General features: G+C 40.7%; 1 protein-coding gene across 1 annotated transcript; it reads left to right on the top strand.

The window, feature by feature from the left end:
• Nucleotides 1–676: 676 nt before the first annotated feature.
• Nucleotides 677–24,418, top strand: LOC116520384 (very long-chain acyl-CoA synthetase-like). Its single transcript, XM_032234551.1, has 11 exons — nt 677–784; nt 956–1,505; nt 10,605–10,814; nt 11,338–11,493; nt 13,643–13,767; nt 15,126–15,320; nt 16,421–16,511; nt 17,070–17,268; nt 18,589–18,686; nt 21,688–21,818; nt 23,451–24,418. The coding sequence occupies exons 2-11, from the start codon at nt 1,028–1,030 to the stop codon at nt 23,625–23,627; spliced, it is 1,860 nt and encodes a 619-aa protein (XP_032090442.1). The 5' UTR covers nt 677–784; nt 956–1,027; the 3' UTR covers nt 23,628–24,418.

Here is a 24,418-nt window from a genome sequence, read left to right as displayed (position 1 = left end):
TGGCAAAGTTGAGGTGGTTTGCTGTTACCTGCTTCTTAGGGTGGAGAATAACTGTTCCAAAGTCATTCAGTTGGCTTTGTGCCTAAGGCAGGACTAGAATATAACAATTTCCCAGGTTCTGCCTGGATGCTTTAACCACTATACGAAACTGGCTCTTGGTTAATATATGATTTAGGACTGAAATGATACCTAACCACTGAGCATGCTGGCAGCGACTAATAGGTGGTAGAATCCAACAATATTTGGAGAAGTATAGGTTCCCCACTTCTATTTCTCAGGAGCCTTACTTTACCATTAAACAGTCTTCCACAATAGCCTCCAAATGTGTTAGGTCAATTCTCAGAATTCCTATCAATGATATTGGGAATTATGAATGTTGCAGCCCATATAGCTAGTGACCACTAAATTGCAGAGAACTGCTGTAGTATAAAGTGGCACACTATAAATAGCAGCTTAAAAGAGAAGCTGATGCTTGCAAGATCCTTTGCCAAATTAGTTGAGGAAGCCTCATTCATGCACACACCTTTCCTTTATTTGTATTGTAGAATGTAACTGTCTCTACTTTCTTAATTAAATTGTGTCTTAAATGTTTGCACTGCAAGGACCAGTGACCTTTCAGATTGTTAATATTCATTCAGCATCAACTGTGTCAACAACATTTTTTTCCTCCGGACTTTGAGATATAAATTGTGGGCAAGGACAAAAGGTAGGCAGCAATGTGTATAAATACAGCCTCTTGCTGAAAATCAAGCACCTTGAGGAAGTTTAGCAACAGAATAGGAAGGTAAGGAACAAACAGCATGCTGAGATTACAGAGCTATAGCACGTCATTCAAATTTTATTGGTTGGGAAACTAAGGTGTCTTTGTTTAAGCCTTGAGAAACTGGGTGGAGTGTGAGAATTACATCTTTTTGATTATTCATGATTTCTCTTTTCTTTGCCTCCCACAAAACAGAGCTTGGATAGAGCCTGCAATAAATTGGATTCTGATCTACTTCTTCCAAGATACCAAGGCTAAATACCTATCATGCTGGATCTATATACAGCTGTGCTTGGGCTTTTGATTCTTCTGCCCATGGTGGGCAGATTTTTCTTTCCTTATTTTTGGTTGGATCTGAAAAACATTATTGCCTACCTACTAGTGGGATATCGATGCCACAGATACATGCAGGGCACTCCCCCTATCACTCTCCTAGAAATATTTTTGGCCAAAGTTAAGAAGTATTCAAACAAACCCTTGATTCTCTTTGAAGATGAGGTTTATTCCTACCAAGACATTGATAGATACAGCAATCAGATAGCCAGAGTATTGAAGGACTATGTCGGGCTGAAAGAAGAGGACACCATGGCTGTTTTCTTCAAGACCAGCCCTTCCTATCTCTCAGTTTTTATCGGCTTATCAAAGATTGGCTGTACCATGGCATGTATCAATTATAACATACGACTCAAATCTCTGATACATGCTCTGAAAACTTGCAAGGCTAAAGTTCTTCTATCAACTCCAGGTGAGAGAATCATGTAGGAAATACTTCCATAGAAAATAGTAATATGTCGTAACTACTGGAACTTTCTCTTCTTTTTGAATTGCATCCAAATATTTTTTTTCAACCCAAGGGGATGGGCAAAGTGTTACCACAATTTTGGATTTTGCATTGGTAAAGTAAGTTTGGCATATGCAAAATGATTTCTTTTATATTAGTAGTAAATAAGTAAGTAAGATCTTTATTACGGTCAAAGACCAGCAATATATATTTGTTTTTACACTATATTAAAAAAATACTAACATTAAAATATAATTAAAAAGTATTGACATTAAAAGTGGATAATAACATAATGGTCCAAAGATTGTTAAAGGTATGTGCAGATAATTGGTATAAGATGGTACCATACTTCTGTAGCCAAATTTTTTCTTATGGACATTGCAGCAGCACAGAACTTTGCCACTGCATATGTGGTAACCGGGTTAGTGTCCTGGAGGAGGAAGCCTAGATAAAAATTGTCTGCCCTCTCTGGCCATCTCTCTAATAAGGGGAGAATATATGCAGACCTACAAACTCTGTATAGCTCGCAGTGTAATAGTACATGTGAATTATCTTCCACTTCTCCTTTACCACATATACAAATGCGTTCAGCTATAGGTGTTCTCTTATACCTGCCCTGGTGGAGTGCTGAAGGAAGAATGTTAAATCTGGCTCTGAAGAAAGCTATTCTTTGTTTTGGGAAGATCAGGTCATTTAGATATCTTGCCGATTCCCATACACCCTGTTTGATTCTGTCCCTAATGTGGAGAGGCAACCTGTTTAGTTCTTCTTGAAACTCCATGTCCCTCATTCTATTGATTACTACTTGCTTTGCTTGCTCAAAGCCTAGGGACATTAAGAATAATGATGAGAGCCCATAAGAGCCCAGCTTGTGATCAACTGCTTGTTTCTAGGGGGAAGGGAAATTGTCAGTCAACACTAGTGGGGCAGTCCCTCTGGAAAGAAATGCATTTTAAGCCAATAAATGATCATCATCTTCCAGGCTCTTACTTGAATTTGAGGCATGCCTGTCTCAATTCTTAACTGGGCATTTGGAGTTCCATTGGGAGCAACTAAGATGGCTCGCAGGAATTTTGTTTGAATGGTTTCTAACAAGTCTCTCTTTGCAAGGATTCCTGTTTGTGCCCTGTAAAGAATTTGTGCCAATGTTTTGGCCTCAAAAAGTTTTAAGGCAGCAGGTACTAACTGACCTGTATAAAAGAAATGTTTGATTGCATTTGAGGACCTAATGGCTACTTGCAATGTGTGATCCAGGTGTGCCTTCCATGTCCCTAGCGAGTGGAAAACCACACCAAGGTATCTAAATGTTCTAACCTGTTCCAGACTATATTCTTCCAATTTCCATGAGTATTGGCCTGGTCTTTCAGCAAAAACTAAAATTTTTGATTTATCGAAGTTAAGGACCAGCTTGTTTTGCCTGCAATAGCTGAGTGTTGCCCTAATTGTTCTCTTCAGTCCTATGGGGGTTTGTGAAATGATAGCGGCGTCATCAGCATATAAGAGAATTGGCACTTTGCTTTGTGCTAGGTTAGGAGGATGGAAATCAGGGTTCTGTAAAAGATCAATCAGGGGATTAATATAGAAGTTGAAGAGGGAGGGGGACAGGATGCAACCCTGCCGTACTCCTTTTTGTACCCTTACTGAGCCGGTTAAACTCCCTTGGGGATTGCACCTCACTTTCAGGGTGGAGTTGGCATACAATTTTTGTATGAGGAAGAGGAGGCTTTTATCGATAGTGGTGCATTTTAACTTCTCCCAGAGGGTGATCCCGGATATTGAATTGAAGGCCTGTTCAAAATCCAGGAAGGCCACAAAAAGAGAGGATTTTTTTTTAATGTGTGTATTTTTGTACTAAATGGTGGAGTACCAAGATATGATCCACTGTCGATCTTCCTTCTCTAAAGCCAGCTTGTTCGTCTGTGATTATCCCCCCTGAAATTAGCCAATCTTGAAGTTTATAATTTAGGTGTTTGTCATACAGTTTACTAATAACACTTAGAAGACTAATGCATCTGTAGTTGCCTGGGTCATTTCTATTCCCTTTTTTATAAATTGGTATGATAATTGCTACTCCCCAATCTCTAGGCATATGGCCTGTTTTGTCTATAAATGTAAACAGTGATGCCAAAAGTGGAGCTCACCAACTGGCGTTCTTTTTAATTATTTCTGGCAGGACATTATTGGCTCCGGGTACCTTATTAGCCTTTAGGGCTACAATTAACCGGGATATCTCTTCTGGTGTAATAGGGGGCCTGTGAGGAGTGTGGTCCAAACTAGCTTGGCTCTCCTTGGTTACATAGTCAGGATCTGTATAAAGCTCCCTAAAGTACTCTTCCCAGGCATGAATTGGAACTGATTTGTTGTGGGTAGGAGAGGTTTTCCCAGTCCCCTGGTGATGTACCAAAAAAGGGATGTATTTTTTGTCCTGACTGCCGTAATTAGTCTATGCCAAGACTCCTTCTGGGCTGCACTTTTCTTTTCTTTTAGAAGGTTCTTATATTGTGCTTTCAGCTGCAGTGTGCTCCTCGGAGGGGGCACTTTTACTTTTCTTGTATTCCTCATTATATATATTTTTTAGTTGAACACAATCTCTATCAAACCATTTTTTGTTTTTTGAAACTAGCATTTTGGGGTGAGCTAGTGATCCGTTACTGAGAACCGAATTCAAATTTAAAATTAAGGTTTCAAACCCCTCTACGTAAGATTCCCCACAGTTATTTCTTAGTAGAGATGTAGGTAACTCTATGGTTTCAGGGGCTAACATCCATTTGGTAACTTCCTTAGCGTTTTTCTTGTTCCATTTAATTTTTACCTGGGTATTTGAGTCTCTAACCTGGGTAGTTAGGCTGTGCCTGCCCTTAAGAGAATTCTGGTGCAATGTGAGAGTAAGGAGTATTGTATTATGATCACTTTCCAATTGCGAGTCTACCTCCATCTTCTATAAGAACTTCAGGAGGTCATATGATATTGTCCAGTAGTCAACTGTGGATTTTCTTCCTGCTCCCCAGTAAGTATATTCTGCTGGGAAATCGCCCCATGGGGACCGGTTAAGGATACAAAGATCCAAACGTTCAGTCATTTGTCTTACACATAAGCCTGCCCGATTAGCTTTAGGGTCTTTAAATTGTCTGGCATGCAAAGATTCATCTGTTACATTTTCATCATAGTGAATCTTAAACTGCTTATATAATGCTTGATCATTTGGACCCATCCTAGCATTTAAGTCCCCCCTATAATTATTAGCTTTGGGGAGTTTGGCTGAACAGCCAAGAATACAATCTTCTTTGCTGTCCCAAATCTTGTTAATCACATTATTCTTATTAAGTGGAGGAATATAGATATTGAAAAGCAATATCTCCACCTGTTTAAATAAGAGTAATGTAGTTACAACCCATGACTGGAAAGGTGGCAGTGGTACACATTTAAAATGCAAGGATATATTAACTAATGTACAATACCCCCTTTATCTCTCCCCCCCCACCTTGCTTGGGACAGCCGGAATTGAGTTAACCCAATAGCCATTTAACTGAATCTCTGCTGAGGCCCAGGTTTCCTGCAGGAAGAGGATGTCAAATTGTGATATATAGTCAAAAAAGAGTTGGTTTTTTGATGGGACGGACCAACCTGCTATATTCCAGGTTTTAAGGGAGAGGGTCAACTTTTGGAGTTCATCAGGAAACTTGATTTATACAAAGGGAAGTTGTCTGGTTGTTACCATGGATTGAGGTGTTACCGCACACCGAATTGGTCTTCTTTAAAAATAGGGAGGACCCGTCTAGGTCATGTGTAGACTCTTGAGAAACTTATATCAGTATTCTGTCAGCATTGGATGGATTGATACTGTGAATTTATGTAGTAGGGAAGCATTCTCTCAGAGTACACCACTTGGTTTATTAAAAGTCACATTTACATTTCTCTATTAATAATCTCTCAATAGTTCCACTAACTTTAAATGTGATTGAATGAATGAACCTCTTTCTTCTTTTTCTCTTGCCTAGTACTATGACATAAATTGTCTTCTGAGATCAGGATGGTAAATCCATAAGAACTGCAAAGACCTATGCAAAGTAGCATCTTACTTCCATAGTTTTTGTGAGTCTTGTAAGTGAAATGGGCAACTATATAAATTTAAATAAATGAGTGGATCAGTCTATTGTAGTGCTCTTTTGGACACTAGTATTCAGTTAGTATTCAGTTGTAGTATGACAGAAGTGTCTTTGGGGCAGTACTTTGAGACAGATGTCTAGGGTCTTTACCACACTTTGAAGTAAGGAGGTAATATGGATTGCTATTTAATGAATATCCTAATTCTGGGCCTTTTTGATAAATCTGGATAATCCAGAGGTGTGTAGCTATACAACAATATTCAGATTTATATTACTTGCAGGCTCCCTATAGATATTTAAATGAGCATTGCTGCTGAGGGGTGGGGAGAAAGAAGGAGGAAGGGAGATATTTTTGTATGTGTGTATATGTGTGTGTGTGTGTGTGTGTGTGTGTGTGAGAGAGAGAGAGATCATCCACTAATTTGTCATTTTACATTGTTTTAAAGCATTTATTAATGTATAGGGTATTATGTATAGGGTATTAATTCATAAAATTATATACATAATGAGTTTATACATAAGAAATTTTTCCCTGGAAGCTGTGAACAATGAATCAAGGAAGATTGTGGTTGTGGTTGGAAGCAATTTGATAAGCGAAAGTTTATTAGCAACTGAGCCCTATTTAGCGGAGAAGTCAATTTCTACTTCTACTGCATTTGTGCAATGTCTTCCAGTGCAGCTGGGTTGAGAAATAAAAGATTTATCACATTCTGGTCCTAGAAGAAAATTAATCATTTTCTGAATGGCTTTCTATGATAATTTTGCAGGATACATGGAGATTTTCACATTAGACATGACATGGGATATTTCTGCATGAAATGGTGCCATTCCTACAGTGGCTTCACCCTATCTTTGTTCTCATTTTTCTTTTATGATTTCAAATGAAGTATAATTTTAGTGATGATCTTGGCTTCCTAGTAATAATATTTAGCACCATTTTTCTGAACAACCACCTGAAATGGGATTTGGAGATAATGTTTTACAGCCAAATTTTTCGAGGCTACATCATTAGAAGGTATCACCACTGTTCTGTTGTTTGGCACTTTACTCTGATTCTAAAGTATATGGATTTTATTTTATCGTGTATAATCCCACTGCTATTTGGATCAACACAATATTTTGCAAAACCTGTTTAATGTCATTGTTATTGATGATGGTATTTTATTCTCAATGATTTAGAACCATTTTTGTGCTAGCTGGACTAGTACGTTATTATTCCAATTCTTGCCTTTTTTTCCTTTGTATTATAACTTCAACATGATCTTCATGGTGTTAAAGTTACGTAGCAAGTTTTACACTTCCCCCAAAATTGATATTTCTATCTATCCATGACATATGAAAATACACTGCTCTCAGTGAAACATAGCTCCAAAAGCAATATTCTTTTCATACATTTTTCCTAATTAATTTAAAGGAAACAGTTGTATATTGTAAGTACTATAAGATAACCATCTTACTTTATTATCAGATTTTGAATTGATAGAACATTAGTTTGCCATGGGTCAGTGATGTATATGTTCAGCTTGACTATAATTATATATTGAATGTAACCATTAAAATGCCCAAAGAACTATAACACAACAATAGAAAAATAAATGTATTCAAACTTGCAGCAAATGGAATATTGATATACTTAGGGTGACCAGACGTCCCGCATTTGGCAGGACAGGCACTCTTTTTCATAATTTTTCCCGCATCCCGGGCCATTCTCAAAAGATCCCGCTTTTTAATTTTGGCGCCTTCTTCGATCGCTCGATCCCCTGCCCATCCACTGCCGCTCGCATGGGTGGGGTAGCATAGCGAGTGAGCAGGTGGATGGGCGGGGGAGCGAGCTCACCTTTTCAGCCCCACTTCCACCCGGACAAGCCATGGGAAAGTCTCCGCCTCTCCAAAAAGAGCCACCTGAGTGTGTGGCCCTCGGCGGGGTCTGGAAGCGGTGCCTTTCCGCCAAAGCATCCGTCACTCACTTCGGGGGCCAGTGGGTGAGGCGAGCACAGTGGCCGGAGACTCCTCCACGGGACTCCTTCTGGCTCCGTCTGCTTCCCAGCCTGTCCCGGTTCTCCTGACTCCCGGGGCCGCCGCTTCTCCGAACTCACCCAAAGAGAGTAAGTGATGAGCATGGGCGGGGTAGCATAGTGAGTGAGCAGGTGGATGGTGATGGGATAGCCGCCAGAAGCCTTCCTGCCCACCACCGGCTGCACTGCAGCTGACTCGCCCCGGGCGAGCTGGAAGGCTTTTGGGCGTCCGGGCAGGAAGAGCCACAAGCAGATGGTGGTGGGATCGCCGCCCGGGAGCCGCCAGCCTTCCTGCCCAACACCTACTCTCCCCGGACTTGTTTTGATGAGCGCGGGGTGACTGACAGTAGTTTGTGCTGCTCAAACTATCGTCAGTCGCCCCGTGTTATAAGATTAAGATCTCTTGAATTAGATTCCGGCTGATGCGGCGGGTGGCGCGGATTGCAGCAGGGACGGCCGCCGATTGCAGCCCGATTGCACCAGTGGCTACGCTGGCGGGGACGGGCAGGGGGGATGGGACTGGTCCTGCTAAGGGTGCGGAGGACGTGCCTCTTGTCGGTCGAGGCATTGGCTACCCTCCATTCTTCTGCCTTATCTCTCCGTCCGTCTACCTTTGTGTTGGGAAAGAGGAGCGGAGTGGGAAAGCAAGACGGATTGCCATTGTCAGTTGCCAGGCTTCCAGCAGTTTGGCTGGACACCGCCCCTATGCTCCTGCCCAATAGCAGCAGCAGCAGCAGCAGCAGGGCTGGCGCCTGAGTGTATGGCGGAGACACCCACAGCCTTCTCCGGCTCACTGATTCTCCCCAACCCCATGATTTTCCTCCTTTCCAGCTGGGTGGCGGGAGCACCTGGGATCTCCCTAGGTCAAAGCCGAGAGGAAGGGGGGAGATTCCATATGAAGGCATCCCGAGGCTCTACTTTAACCCATGCGTGAAGTTTGGGGGGGGGATGCATCTTTTCCCTGGCTTCTTCGAGCTTCATTCCTCCCACTTTCGCTCCTTCAGCTGGAGACAATTACATACACCCCCCCCCCAAAGAATCACAGGCATACAAACAAGCAGCTTCCCCACCATGGGCTTTGTTCTTAACCAACAGCAGGCAAAGGGAATAGAGAGAGGCGGCAGCGAGGCTACCTTTTGCGGGGAGAGCAGGAGCTTGGCCAACCATGGAAAGGTGCCCTGGGGCTGAGATCCAAGGCGTGCTTAACTAGGCGAGGAACTTGTGCAGATCCGCCGGGGCGTGGGAACTGAGGAAAAGAATAGAGAGGGTGGCGTGTGGAGAAGAAGAAGCGTGCCGAGCTGTCATCAGAGCAGGCCAAGCTCCTGCTCTCCCCGCAAAAGGTAGCCTCGCCGCCGCCTCTCTTTAGAGGCGGCGGCCGTCCCTGCTGCAATCCGCGCCACCCGCCGCATCAGCCGGGCTGCAATCGGTGGCCGTCCCTGCTGCAATCCGCGCCACCCGCCGCATCAGCTGGAATCTAATTCAAGAGATCTTAATCTTATAACACGGGGCGACTGACGATAGTTTGAGCGGGCGTGGCCGGCGCAAACTACCGTCAGTCACCCCGCGCTCATCAAAACAAGTCCGGGGAGAGTAGGTGTTGGGCAGGAAGGCTGGCGGCTCCCGGGCGGCGATCCCACCACCATCCGCTCGCGGCTAGGTGAAAGCCAGGGAAAAGATGCACATGCTCAGAGGCCAGGGTGACGCTTGCAAAGGAGAGATGCGAGAGGCGCTGGGATTGGTTAGAATCGGATGAAGCTTGACTTTGGAAAGGTTGGGGGGGGGGGGACAAGCGAAAGTGAAAGCCCCAGAAAGTGATGCAACCAAGAAGAGTTTTGCAGTGTTCCACGACCTTCCCCCCTCGGGAAAGGAGGGTTGGGATCACAGGCACCTGACTCTATTCGCTTTGGGTGTGCATCATAATGTTGTAAGCTGCCTGGAGTTACCTGTGTGTGAGGTGGGCTGCCCTATGCATTTGCGTGTTTGCGCTGGAGAGAGAGTGAAAAAGAGAGGGAGAAATAATTATATTTATTAGATAGATCAGTGTTTCTCCACCTTGGAGACTTGAAAGAATTCTGGGAGTTGAAGTCCATATACTTTCAAGTCTTCAAGGTGGAGAAACACTGAGGTAGATGATAATGAGATGAGGGCGGGAGAGGGAGGGAGGGAGAGAGAGAGAGAGAGAGAGAGAGAGCATAACTAGATAGACAGATAGGCAGGCAGATAGACAGATGGATAGAGAGAAAGAGAGAGAGATAGGTAGGCAGTCAGATAGACGGATGGAGAGAGAGAGGGGGAAAGAGGGAGAGGGATACCATAACTAGATAGACAGATAGGCAGGCAGATAGACAGACAGACGGATGGACGGATAGAGAGAGAGAGGATATGCATAATTAATGACCAGACGTTCCTAGCGAGGCCGCGGGCTGGCAGTAACCGCCGCAGCCTAGTTCCCCCCCCCGGTCAATGGTGTCCCTCTTTACCAATCTGAAAATCTGGTCATCTTAGATATACTCTATATTACTTGTTAACACCTGAATTAAATATTTTTCAACAAAGAAGCATGCAAAAGACATGAAAGCTATTCAATCATTCTTTTTATATTTAAAAAATAAAATAATATTCCAGACTGGCTTCTTTTTCCATTCCTCTTTCTTGCTTTCTCACTTGCTTGCTAGTCCTAGCACACAGATTTTATGTATATGTCTTCATCCAGTTTCATATAATAAAATAATCAGGACAAAAGGACTATATTATACATTTTTGCTTAGGAGTATTTAGTGTTTCTAAGAATGCAAGATTAAAGTGCTATTCTTTACATTGTCTTTGCAGAAACTTTGCCATGTTTTCCCTTTGTTCTAGTGTTTATGGAAGAGGCTCAAAAAGAGATTTCCAAAAATAAGGCAGTAAATTCAATCAAATATTTTTTTCTTTCCTTTTTCAAGATTTAAAAGATGCCATTGAAGATGTCCTGCCTACTTTAAATGATGAAGGGATATGTGTTTTCTATCTGAGTGATGATTCCCCAACTGAAGGTGTAGAGCCACTACTCAAACGGATCAAATTAAGTTCTGCTGAATCAGTGCCATTTTCCTTCAGAGCCAATGTAACAGCTAAATCTGTATGTCTATATATTTTCACCTCTGGGACCACAGGTGAGGAGCATGAAAGGTGGAATGGTTGCTGGGAGACCTAGAAGGATAACATAGGTGGATGGCTTGAAATAATCTCTGTTGACTTCTGCTTGTATGATTGCATAGTTTTTATGATATGCATAGCCTAGATTAGGGTTAGGTAATAAGTAACAAAGTTAGGTAAGAAGTCATTTTTCTTTTGTGTCTGCAAAGCTTTCTGCTCACCTGACATCATCATCATGCCCACCTGACCACCTTATATCATCATCATCATCATCATCATCATCATCATCATCATCATCATCTGATGCTGATGAATGGAAATTGGCATGTTGCAAAGCTTTAGTTCATTGATCTGTACTTTTTTTTTTTTTTTTTTTTTTTGCTAGTGAGTGCTTTTGAAATATCAAAGTCATATGATCCCTATGTCTGGTATGGAATCAAGCATACAATCATGAAATTGATTGTAAATTATCATTTCTTGCTTTTTCTCCAAATTCATTGCATCCTTTATTTTTTCCCCTCCCTTTTCACTTTCCTCCAGGACTCCCCAAAGCTGCTACCATTTCCCAGAAGAAAGCAATAATGGGGTCCCATCTGTTTTACCTGTCCGGTGTCCATAACAAAGATGTTGTTTATTGTCCACTTCCTCTGTACCACTCAGCTGGATTCCTTGGGCTTGTGGCAACCATAAACAGGGGTAGGCACAAAAGACCAGGGAGCCTGGAATACACATAGAGACCTTCACCCACAGAGTATTATCAAGAGACACAGAGCTCTTATATCAGCTTATATCTTATATATAATAGCATCCACAGAGAACATCACAGCCTGCCTCAGATACTTTCCCAGCAAGCTAATAATAACTCTTCATGAAGGAGTTAAGAAAAATAGGATGAGGCAAGCAGGAAGACGTGAAGGTTTATACTATTGTGTCAATTATTAACCAACCTTGATACAGTAATGATGTATAGATAGTCCTAATTTACAACAGTTCATTTAGTGACCATTCAAAGTTACAACACCCCTGAAAAAAGTGACATGATCATTTTTCATATGACCATTGCAGCACCCGCATGGCCACACGATCAAAATTCAAATCTGTGGCAACTGACTCATATTTATGGCAGTTACAATGTCCTGGGGGCATGTGATGAATAACCTTGTGCAAACTCCTTACAAGCAAAGTCAATAGGGAAGCCAGATTCACCTAACAACCATTTTGCTAATTTAACAACTGCAGTTTCACTTAATAACTCTGGCAAGAAAGGTCATAAAATGGGGCAACATTTTGCTTAGCAGATATTTTTAGCTCAATTGCAAGTTGAGGACTATCTGAACATTTCCAGTATTCTGACACAAAAATAATATAAATATAATCTCACAATAAATATATAATCTCACATAAATATAATCTCACAAGCATCCGGGTTCAAATCCCAGAAGGGTATGGCAAAGTGATGAGAGCTAAATAGCTTGAAATAGATCTGTACTAATTTCTCTTTATTTCTTTGTTGATAAATATAAATTTAACACAATACTACAATAAAAAATACATGTGCGAAGAACACTTTAACTAGCTCTTTGGCAGATTCAGAAGAAAACTTCTCACTCTTGGAGCAGTTTTGTAATGCAAACTTATATATTTGTAAGGCAGAAAGTGGCATGTGAATCTATGAATGTTAATGCTGGGAGGAGGAGGAGGAGGAGTAGTAGTAGTAGTAGTAGTAGTAGTAGTAGTAGTAGTAGTAGTAGTAGTTTTTCTTGTTTGAACCATAGGCCACATCAAAGTATACATGAATTTCATGGACTGATAAATATTTTAGCAGTATTCCTTTTCTACGGTTATGTCATTTATTTATTTATAATTATTTACATCCTATCTTTATAATTTTTATAAATCAGCTAAGATGAACATATCTAACATGCCAATATTTTCCTACAACAACAACTCTGTGAGATAGGCATGAGAGTAACTGACACAAAGTCACCCAGCTGGTTTTCATGGATAAGGTGAACTCACAATCTCCCTAATGGAAGGACATGAGAATTGCATCCTTTTAGTTTGCTAATTTATATACTGAAATATTTGTTGCAAGTTATTCCTAATAGGTAATTCTAGGATGGGTCACAGTATCAGTCTTATGGAACACTTAAAGTGGTGAACGCTACACAGCTAAATGAAGAAGCAGAAAACAACTTGTAAATCACTTCAATAGTGGGTGGATAGATTGGTGGATCAAATAAGTGTGTATCAAATATTTGCTGATCACAACCATATAAATTGTAAAAAATATATAAAAGAGCCGAGGTGGCGCAGTGGTTAGGGTGCAGTACTGCAGGCCACTTCAGCTGACTGTTATCTGCAGTTCGGCGGTTCAAATCTCACCGGCTCAAGGTTGACTCAGCCTTCCATCCTTCCGAGGTGGGTGAAATGAGGACCCAGACTGTGGGGGCAATATGCTGACTCTGTAAACCGCTTAGAGAGGGCTGAAAGCCCTATGAAGCGGTATATAAGTCTAACTGCTATTGCTATTGCTATATATAGACCTAAATGGCCTATTTCTTGCTAACATCCCAACCTATTTGGATATCTGATTGCAGAAGAATGACATTCACAGAAGCAGGAAACTTGCAGAGAAAAAGACACCTTAATTTATATATTTATTTATCTGATTTATATCTTGACTTTGTCCTCTTCAAATGTCCTGGAGCCAAATCATTTTAGGCCTTTTTAAGCAACTTGGGGAAGATGTCATTGAAAAGTTGCAGGGTGGAGCGTTTCAGCTCAGGGTTGTAATCTAGTGATCACATAAACTTCCAGAACTTTCTCTCTCTCTTTCTGTAAGGAGCTACATGTGTTTTGAGGCCCAAGTTCTCTGTTTCTCATTACTGGGATGACTGCAGACGTTATCATGTCACTGTAATTCAGTATGTAGGAGAAATGATGCGCTACTTGTGTAATGCACCAAAGGTAATTGATAAAATGGACTAATACTTCAAAAAACTATGTTACAAAGAAGAATAAGGGATTGCTTGCCAAATTGTACGTAGCAGTGTCCAGGAAATATAGATATAAATCTAGAAGAGAACTATGCTTGTATCATATTTTAGAGACCTAGGCCCAGTTTGTCATGAATGCTGAGCCTGTTTCTATATTCCTTTCTTCTGTATCCATTCCTTCTCCCTTCATGTAACTCAATTCCCTCCCCCGTTTCATATATATATATATATATATATATATATATATATATATATATATATATATATACATACATACATATATACATACACATACACATACACACACACACACACACACACACACATAAATACATATGTATATATAAATATTATCTATTATAGAGGTAAAAGGAAAAAAAGAATGTTAGCATTACTAATCTTTCACAGAAGAATAGTATTGTATCTTTATATGGGAATATATAGTTTAATACAGGTAGACTGATGCTATGGTGCTTGCGTCCATGTGGACGCTGCCGGGCCCATGCGCGTGCTGCTTGCATCTATGTGGACGCTGCCGGGCCCGTTCCAACCGTACCAGAACTCACCACTGCACTGTTCCTTTGTATATTCCTCATAACAAGGGTCTCAGCAGCTTGCATAACACTGAAAAAGAGCTTTGGGATATATGGAGCTAAAACAAAGAAAAGTATTCTAAGAAAGATGCCTAGGAGTTTAAAAATTGCTGTCTGATACCAGCAGGTTTAGGGTTGCTTAGCTTTGTTTTTGTATGACAAGTTTGATTTGAAACTGGCCAGTTCGAAGGCTGAAGGATTACAGGGAGTTTTCAAAAGCAGAAATATGTGTAGGGAGCTTAGTAGATGACAACAATTTATCTGTTGAGGAGCATGGATGGAATAGTCATTGTTTCAGCAACAGAAAATAACATGTTTCCTAAGAATAATTATTTGGTTATAAATGCTAGAATATGGTAGTTCCTAATATTTCTGCTAGTCTGTAGTCCCTGTTACTTGCTCAGAGATGATATTCAAGTTAATATTAAGGTATTAACCAGAATTTGAAAACCAAACCTGTTTTATTTATCTACCGGTGCCATGGATTTCTATCTGTTTAAATTAAAGGCATCATTGTTATGCAACTGTAGTCTGAAATAGATAAAATCTCCTCATAGATTTTATAGACTAATTGTAAACATTCCTTATGGACTGTCACTCCTTCCCACCATCTTGTAGGATGTTCTTCAAGCAATCTCTTAAAAAACTGGCTCACTGCCTGATCAATTGGCATGGCCACTGCTAGTACAGTATTTCTTTTGGAGAACTCTAATTTCCTTGATGTCTCACCTTGCAGAGAGATAATGACCGTGACCATAGGGTAAGACTAGCCATTGGCAATGGAATGCGGATAGAGGTTTGGAAGGAGTTCCTGAATAGATTTGGACCCATCAAAATCCGTGAAGTTTATGGAGCTACTGAAGGAAATGCTGGATTCCTTAATTATGTAGGAAAAGTTGGAGCAGTGGGAAAGTCCAATTTCTTTTATAAGGTAATGAGAAGTTCTTAGGTCTGTAAATAGATGAAGAAAATATCTGGGCCACTTCTAGCTACCTAGACCTCTAGCCTGTGTATACATAGAATATAGGGTCATAAATTACATATTTAGAAGTACTTGAAATGTAATTGGAGTATTTTAAGAAAAAGATATAAAGGCCCCAAACCCAGCACTTTCAATCTTCTCTCTGAGTTTGTGGAACTGTCTGAGGCCAAATTCTCTTCTCCCCTCAACTTTTGGTATCATTAGTCTCCAAAGGCCACATGACTATCATTGGAATGAATTAGGTTTTCTTGTTTTGGAGATCTTTTTTTTTTTTAAATAGTACATTAGGCTCCCCAGGAGTGGAATTTTTCAGAGCACATGGATTGGTCAGCTATTGGGAGAATGATGCTAGTTCTAATGTTTTACTCCAAGTATATCTCAGACAGAGGCTCTCCAGGGAGGTCTATATATGATTGCTTTTTTGCTGCAGCAACAGTAGAAAAATGTTAGGGTAGCTTCTGAAGAAACTGCTAGCTCAAAAATCCTCCTAGGCAAAAACCCCCGAGGATGCCTTAATTGGTTGGATGTAAGCAGTGGGTGTCTGTCCATCTGTCTGTCTATCATCTATTATCTCCCACCTTTATTACTTTATAGGTAATTCAAGGTGGTAAACATATCTAATATTTCTTCCTCATCCTAATTTCACCACCACAACAAACCTGTGTGGTGGGCTGGGCTGAGAGAGATACTGGCCCAAGGTTACCCAGTCAGTTTTCATGCATAAGGTGGAACTAGAATTCACAGTCTCCCAATTTCTAGCCAGCACCTTCACTACTACATCAAAAGGCAAGGGTGGGATGCCTGATGGAAGTGCATCTCCTCTTACCTATTACAAAACATCTGAGAAAACATCAATCCAAAAATACCTGATTCTCTGCCCCACTACATCACAAGATTTGTTCAGAGGATAAAGGGAAAGGCTTTAGCTTTGTAGGGTTTAGCTAGGCCTCTTTATCCAGCATGAAGTTCCTTTTACTCATTAAATCCATACAAACCTGTCATTAGTGCCTGTTTGGGGCTCATATTTCTATTTGTCTGTTCAATTTCAGAAAATGTTCAACTATGAATTTGTGCAATATGATGTGGATGCAGATCAGCCTGTGAGAGATGAGAAGGGGCTCTGTATCCCAGTGCCTACAGGTATGTTTTGAGATAGATGGATAAAATTTTTTAGACTTATTTAAGATAAACCAGACTTTTCATTGTCAAGAATTCACCCCATAGAAAGAGATATGGCCTTTAGTGTAATCTTTTCAAACCTGCGCCTCCCAATCAATTGGGCTTCAATTGATTCAAAACTTGAACCAATTGAATGGCTTCAATCAATGGCTTCAAAACTGCAATAAATCCCAGGCAACGTCAGGTATATGGCAGAGTTTCCCACCCTTTCCTGCTTTGCAGACCGGCAGGTGAGGAAGAGGGGATAGTTCTGTGTGACAGCCATAACACACATGTGCAGCCCCATGCACATGTACCCACTATTCACACAAATGGAGCACACATGCACATGCTTTCCCATTGCTCAAGCAAGTGCAGATGCCTGTGAATGTTCACCCAATGCTTCCATGGCCCATTAGCAGGTTGCAGGCTAGGAATTGGGGACCCCTGGTCTATGGTATTTAGTAATATGGTGCTATTGGTTGTTTGTTGTGAGACAATCATTTATTGATTCTACTTGATTCCCTTTTCTTGTTATAGGACAGACAGGTTTAATGGTGGTAAAAATAAGTAAGACTGTCCCATTTGAAGGCTATGCAGGAGATTATGGAAACACAGAGAAAAAAATTCTCCATAATGTCCTGAAGAAAGGAGACAGTTATTTTAATACTGGAGATCTTTTGAGGGAAGACCATGAAGGTTTTATCTATTTCCATGATCGAGTGGGAGATACTTTCCGGTGAGTCTCACTATTCATTCAGTTAGTAAATTGGATCTGTAGTTTTGCTTATGTGGAGTAAGATACCGAATGGGGCATGATTCATTTGTGTTCACTATTACTTTATGTCTTTTTATTGCAGTTAAAAATTTGTAATTTATTTGATTGAGGAAAGTACTGTCCAAAGATAGAGAACCAGTTTGGTCTAATGGTTAAGGCACCAAGTTAGTGATGAATACTTGGTTAATCCCCTCAAAACTGTGGATCCTGCAATGATGATGGTGGAGGAGGAGGAGTTCAAAGATGCTGGCTAATCCTTAGATAACTAATCTAGGATTTTGATTCAGTGAATTTGATTAATGAAATATCCAATATGAATCAAATCTCAAAGCAAAATAATCTCAAAGCAGAAACAAAGAGCTTTAAGAACCAAATTATTGTGGGTTTTTTTTTGCTATCCTACAATACACTATATCACTGTATTTACATTGTGTGAATGTGTGAACCAACTCCCAGATTTCCCCAACGAGCATACAACATAAAGTTGCTAGGGCTGAAAAATACTCTATAAATCATAATGAATGCCAAATAACAACAGAACTATAAACCTACAACCCCCTATCTATGGCACCAACACATACAGGGTACTAATGATGGCCCAAGTCTGGTAATAATTGCCTGCAAGGAAACAAGCAAGCTCAGAGACCACTAAAACCTAACATTTCAACAAGGAGCTACACGGGTGATATTCAGCCAGTTCTGACAGGTTCTGGAGAACAGGTAGCAGAAAGTTTGAGTAGTTTGGAGAACCGGCAAATAGGCTGGACCCACCCCAGCAGCCTCCCAGCTGATTTCTTTTGTTGCCCTGAACAGGAGAATGGAGCTGGAAAGCAGGTTAGTGGGGTGGGGAGGGAATGGGTATTTTGCAGTATCCCTTCCCCTGCCACGCCCACAAAGCTATGGCCACAAAAGTATACCACACCCATAAAGCCACGCCTACAGAACCAGTAGTAAAAACTTTTTGAATCCCACCACTGATGAGCTGCATATATTCTTTTCTAATGTATAATATATTTTGTTAGATTTTATGTGATGATGATCTAATCCATGTTTATATTATAATCATTCAATGGTTTGCTCCATGAACGTGGTTAACAAAGTAATTATCACTCATTTTCTTTTAACCTTCTCTCAGCCATTAAGTAATATTTTCCCTGATCATAAATCCAGAAAGAAATCTTGTGAGTGAAGCCATCTACAGGAATATCCAAATGCTAAATAATACATTATTAATACAGTCTATCAACCTATGAAAGAAATAAATCCCTCCTGTTTTGGCAGCTGGAAAGGAGAGAACGTGGCCACCACTGAGGTTGAGATGACATTGGCAGTTTTGGATATCATTGAGGAAGTCAATGTATATGGAGTACCAGTGCCAGGTGAGTTTGAAACACCTATACACTCTTCTACACACTCTTTCCAATGGACATTTAGAAATCTGATTTGCAGAAGATTCTTAATCTGGTTACTGGATTTACCCATTTAGAGGGCTTGTGTAATATCCTTCCTCATACATTCACCTTAATCCTAACCCTATTGATTTATTTGTCAACTGGTATGCCTCCTCAGCCATAGGGAGGGAGCTTATTGAACTTCCAGGTGTTCCATAGGGCTGGAACTGCAATAGAAAAGGGACACTTCTAAGGACCCATAAGGTGACAATGTTTAAAAGAAGGAACCTGGAATGTGCCTCCAAGGAAGTCTCAGGGAGAGGCAATCCTTTAGTAACCAGGCCCTGTGACAAGTAGAGCTTTAAAGGTGGTACCAGTACAATTATGCCCTGAAGGAAACTGGAAGCTAGTGGAGTTCGTGGCACGACATAACCGCGAACGTCAAAAGTGCGCCGACAAAACTGCGGCGCTAAAATCGCGATGCCAACAGCGCGCCGACAACAGCGCGCCAACAACAGCGTGCCGACAGAAGCACGATTTAAGTTAAGGTAAGGTTTAGGGTTAGGTTTAGGTTTAGGTTTAGGTTTAGGGTTAGGTTTAGGGTTAGGTTTAGGGTTAGGTTTAGGGTTAGGTTTAGGGTTAGGTTTAGGGTTAGGTTTAGGGTTAGGTTTAGGGTTAGGTTACAGTGCGCTTCTGTTGGTGCGCTGTTGTCGGCACGCTTCAGCGCTCATTCGTCTCCGCGGTTTTGACGGCGCGGTTTTGTCACCGTGCTTTAGTCACATGCGCTTTTGTCATACGCGCATTTGTGGTGGAACCAGTGGAGTTAGCATTGCAGGGCGTGTAACATAAGCAACCTTGAAGCCCAACCCAATGGTCTTCAGAACTCAATATAGAACACACTGCAGTATTGTAATCCAAACAACAAAGTGGTCAAGGCATTAGAATCTGGAACATATTAATATTTGTAATAATCTGCTCTTATTGCATTGTCTGACAACTATTTGGCACCCTTTTTTAGGGTGAATTGAGTCCTTTTAGGTAGATTGGGGGGGGGGATTCAAATGTTTCCCTTTAAGATCATTAAGAGGAATATGCTGGAATTTGTCAGACAAAATAGCTGAAAGCTGCTTTCCAGTCTTAAAGCAAATACTGCATAGGTTTTTAGGGCAAAGTCTGGGCAATTTGATCCTGTTGCACCTCAGGAATCGGCAGTTTCCTCATGACTGTGATCATATATTAAGTCCATGTCTATCCATTTCCATCACAATGGAATGTATAGTGGAGTGTTATGTAATTCTTTCCTCCTTGAGATAAAAGTTTGTCTCTTCTTGCTTTAAAGAGGTGATGGTTCAACCATTCCTCAAAAAGGCATTAGATTGAATTGTACTGGACAATGTTTGTCCAATCTCCAATCTTCCTTTTTAGGGAAGGTTGTTGAGAAGGTGGTCATTCACAGTGGTGGGATTGAATTTTTTTTACTACCGGTACTGTGGTCATAGCTTGGTGTGGCTTGGTGGGCATAGCTTATGGGCATGGCAGGGGAAGGATACTGTAAAAACTCCATTCCCACTTCACTCCGGGGGAAGGATACTGCAAAATCCCCAATCCCTCCCAATCAACTGGGACTCGGGAGGCAGAGAATTAATGGGGCCAGTCAGAGGTGGTATTTACCAGTTCTCTGAACTACTCACAATTTCCGCTATCGGTTCTCCAGAACTGGTCAGTACCTGCTGAATACCACCTCTGGTCATGCAGAAACTTTAGAAGATCATCTTTGTTTTGAATTATTGTAACATGATTTACATGGGGCTGTCCTTGAAAAGCATCTCAAAAGTTCAGTTGGTGAAAAATTTAGCTGCATGGGAAGTTATATGCACTCCATGATCAGTGCATGTTATACCTCTGATCTGCAAACTACATTAGTTGCCCATTTGCTTCTGGGTTCAACTCAAGGTGTGCTAATAACTTATAAAGCACTACATGAAATGAGATGAGGTTATTTGAGAAGCCCCTTCTCTCACACTGTATTTACTCACTGCAACAGATCTGGCAAGAGGGGCATCCTCCAGGTCCCATGAGCCAAGGAGTGTCATTTGGACCAATTATAGCTTCCATGTAGTCTTCCAAGAGTAGCCACATGCAGAGCAGTATTACAATAGTCTACACACAAGCTGACTAAGCTATTCATACTGTGAGAAGTATCTTCCAATCCAAGAAAGATGTAATTGGCACTAAAGAGAGATGTGTACAAAGCCCTTCTGGTGATAGCTGTCACCTCTTCATTGAACAGAAGTCAAATGTATGGAGTACTCTTTAAATTAGTGATGCCACCCCATCAAGAATTAAAGATAATAAATCAGTCCAACTTGCAGATGTTTAAAATGAAAATCACACAGAGTTGGCCTGTACCTCTTTCTCCCCAATCATCCTCCAAGATAGGGCCTCCACAGTTTTACTCAAATGGGTTTCTTTGCAAACTAGAGTGAGCCATAAAAAATTAACCAATGCAAATGAAGCCAAGAAGTATTTCACAGTTTAAGCATGTGATACATTCAGTCAATATACTGAAAGATTAGCACTGACAAACTGATTAGATTACTCATTACCTGTAGTCAGCTATTTCACAATAGCTTTGATTGATACAAATCCAAGGGTAGAAAAATCTAAGTTAGATAGAATTGAGAATATTTTCTTTCAGTTGGTGCCATCTTGAAGATTTACTATGCACTGCAAGTAGACCTGCAGCATTTTCCCCTTATGCAACTACTCTTTAGTTACATAATAAAAATGGATATTTTGTGATATGGGAAGTAGTATTATAAGGCTAAATCATAGCATCAGTCATGATCTGAGCATGAGATATTGTCAGCTTCATGGGGACAGAAGATAGAATGAGGGTCACCAGGCCATTTTGGTGTGGTTTCATAATGAATGAAAGTTGCTTTGCATGTAGCCTTATTGTCAATTATCCCATTCTGGTTTGTTCCAGGGCATGAAGGAAAGATTGGGATGGCAGCTATACGGCTGAAGGATGGGTGCCCATTTGATGGAAAGAAACTGTTCATACATACCAAGGATTATCTGCCTAGCTATGCCATACCCCGCTTCATTCGTATCCAGGTGAGAAATCGTTGATTTATGCTCTTGCTTACCATTAGAAAAAATAACTTAAAACCACATACCTCAGCATCTTAAAGTATAATAGAAGTGCTGATGCCAGTCATAATATTAGTGGAAAGGAAGTAAATGTAGGTTTGATTTTATTTAAAAAAAGAACAACAATAACTGGAATAAATTATAGTAAGAATTGCTAGCAATGAAAGTTATCAACTGAATCTGCATGGAGTTTCTTTGCTTTAAAAATACTTTCACTTTTTAAAAAGTAGAAGTATATTGATTATTTATGAGTTGTAGTGGTTAGAGTACAGTACTGCAGGCTACTTCTGCTGATTGCCACCTGCCTGCAATTTGGCAGTTCAAATTTCATCAGGCTCAAGGTTGACTCAGCCTTCAATCCTTCTGAGGTGGGTAAAACGAGGATCCAAATTGTTGGGGGCAATACTCTGACTTTGTAAACCATTAAGAGAGGGCTGTAAAGCACTGTGAAGCGATATATAAGCCTAAGTGCTACTATTATTAAAAAATCATAGCTAGGAATAAAAATGGAAGTGGGTTGGTACCGGTTCCCATCGGTTCGGGTGAACTGGTAGTGGCAATCATGACTGGGTTGCTGAACTGGTAGGGATGGCAGGGTGGTCATGCCCCTGAACCATGGTCGCCCATGCTGTTTGCCGGCATGTTTTTTGTCATTTCATAATGTTCTGGGTATGTGCACCACAATTTAGAGGCAACTGCACATGTGCAAGCAATGTGCAGCAGGCGTGCACATGAGCAAAGTGAGCAGCACATGCACAAATGCCACAGTAATGCCGGCAGCAACCCACCCCTGGAGTAATGAAAATAAAAAGTGTATATAAATTCACTTGAGATGAATTTTAGCAAGGCAAGGCAATGCTGAAAATGGGGAAAGCCTTGGGCAAAGGTTGAAAAAGACAATGTGATGATGCTTGTGGGGAGTGGAGGAGATGGGGGGGACAGGTGAAGATATCACAAAGGAATGCCAGAGGAGATACAGGAGACGGGATAGAGAAGATTAAGGAAGGCAGTAGCCCATAATAAGAACTGAAGAAGGCAGGAGGAAACCTGGGTAAACACAGTAAAAGCAAACAGCAAGCAGAAAACACTGAATGAAGAGTAGGAAGACTGGGAGAAACAAACTTGCATATTTTGCATTCCTGGTACAGTCAAAGATGAGCATATCTCTGTGCTCAGGTTACCTGCCTCTAAGCTTGAAGAAGGCAAGAAAGCATTCATCCCCTTTCTGCAATTCAGCATGAAAATGTCCTAGTTACTCTTTAGTATATGACATATACTAATTTTTAATTTTTAAAGATAATCTGTCCTCCATATCTGTGACCTATTAGTTGCGCAATTGGATAGGTGGTGTAAACAGCTGTTCTTAATATCCCCAACATTTGCTCATTCGTGCCTCACTACACAGTAAGAAGGCAGTGTGATGGATTTTCTCGTGGTGGAATAACACTCGTGGGGATCCATCGAACAGTTTCTTTCATTTGTCTCTCACTAGAAGAGTAAGGGAAGCAAAATTCCCTAGCTTTGTTAATGAGGCAGGGCAATACTGAAGGACAAATTCCTGTCTCTGTTTTCACTGCTGCCTTATACTTCCTGCAGGAAAAGTTGGAGATCACAGGAACTTTCAAGCAGTGCAAAACTCAGCTGGTGAGTGATGGATTCAATCCTGCCACCATCAGTGATCCCCTTTTCTTCCTGGATGACTCAGAGAAGAACTACATACCCATGACTGAGGAGATCTACTGCTCCATTTTAGAAAATAAAAGAAAACTCTGAAGGAAAATTCAAAGAGGAGCTTAGCAGTGTTACTTGAACAGCTTTAGAAGTGGCAAGATCTCTGATTGCAGCCATTCATGTTTTGATTTTGCTCAAGAAGGAAAGATATATGGCCAGAATATTAATTCTTCTTAATGTATTTGTATATTCTTGAGACATCTGTTTAATCCAGTAGCTGGGAAATTTTTGGAAATAATAATAAAATGTTGCCATTTTCTCTTGCCACAAGAAACATTTACTTTGGAGTGAAGCTTATTCTCAAGAAAGTATTTGGGAAGGTTAATTCTTTTCCTTCAGCACCATTCCACATCCTGCTTTGTATCCAATGTGGGAGAAGTTATATCAAAGGAGGCTCAAAACATCAATATATTATTAAAATTCACATCAATACATGTTCATGCACATGTCTAACATTCCCCCCTCCTTAAAAGCACTCATTTCTAAACTCAGGTCCTGTCAAAATACCCCTTTGTATATTATTATTTTAAAATATATTTTAATATCAATGTAATCTAGCAACCAATCTTGGACAAGAGAGGCCTGGATTCAAATTACCATTTGAGCTGTATGCTCACTGGATGAATTGGGCCACTTTTTCTCACCTTAATCGATCTCATAAGCCTGCAATTAAATGAGTAAAATATGGGAGGACCCTCATCACACTTTTGTATCCCATCTCAAGGAGGGAAAAAAGGGATATTGTAATCTTCACCTTGACAAACAAGATCAAAACAGCCACTTCCACAAATATTTTAGATTTTTTTAAAAAGTGAGAACTATATTGCAACAAC

The sequence above is a fragment of the Thamnophis elegans genome, chromosome Z (genome assembly GCF_009769535.1).
Source record: "Thamnophis elegans isolate rThaEle1 chromosome Z, rThaEle1.pri, whole genome shotgun sequence".
NCBI lineage: Eukaryota > Metazoa > Chordata > Lepidosauria > Squamata > Colubridae > Thamnophis > Thamnophis elegans.
The sequence above is the reverse complement of the archived record's forward strand: the minus strand, read 5'-3'. Positions and strand labels throughout refer to the sequence as shown.

Bases quoted from the DNA above. Each gene is read 5' to 3' on its own strand.
- LOC116520384 (XM_032234551.1), top strand. From the start codon at position 1,028: ATGCTGGATCTATATACAGCTGTGCTTGGGCTTTTGATTCTTCTGCCC. The intron at 1,506-10,604 runs GTGAGAGAATCA...TCCTTTTTCAAG, and splicing joins AGTTCTTCTATCAACTCCAG to ATTTAAAAGATGCCATTGAA. The intron at 13,768-15,125 runs GTAATTGATAAA...CTCACCTTGCAG, and splicing joins ACTTGTGTAATGCACCAAAG to AGAGATAATGACCGTGACCA.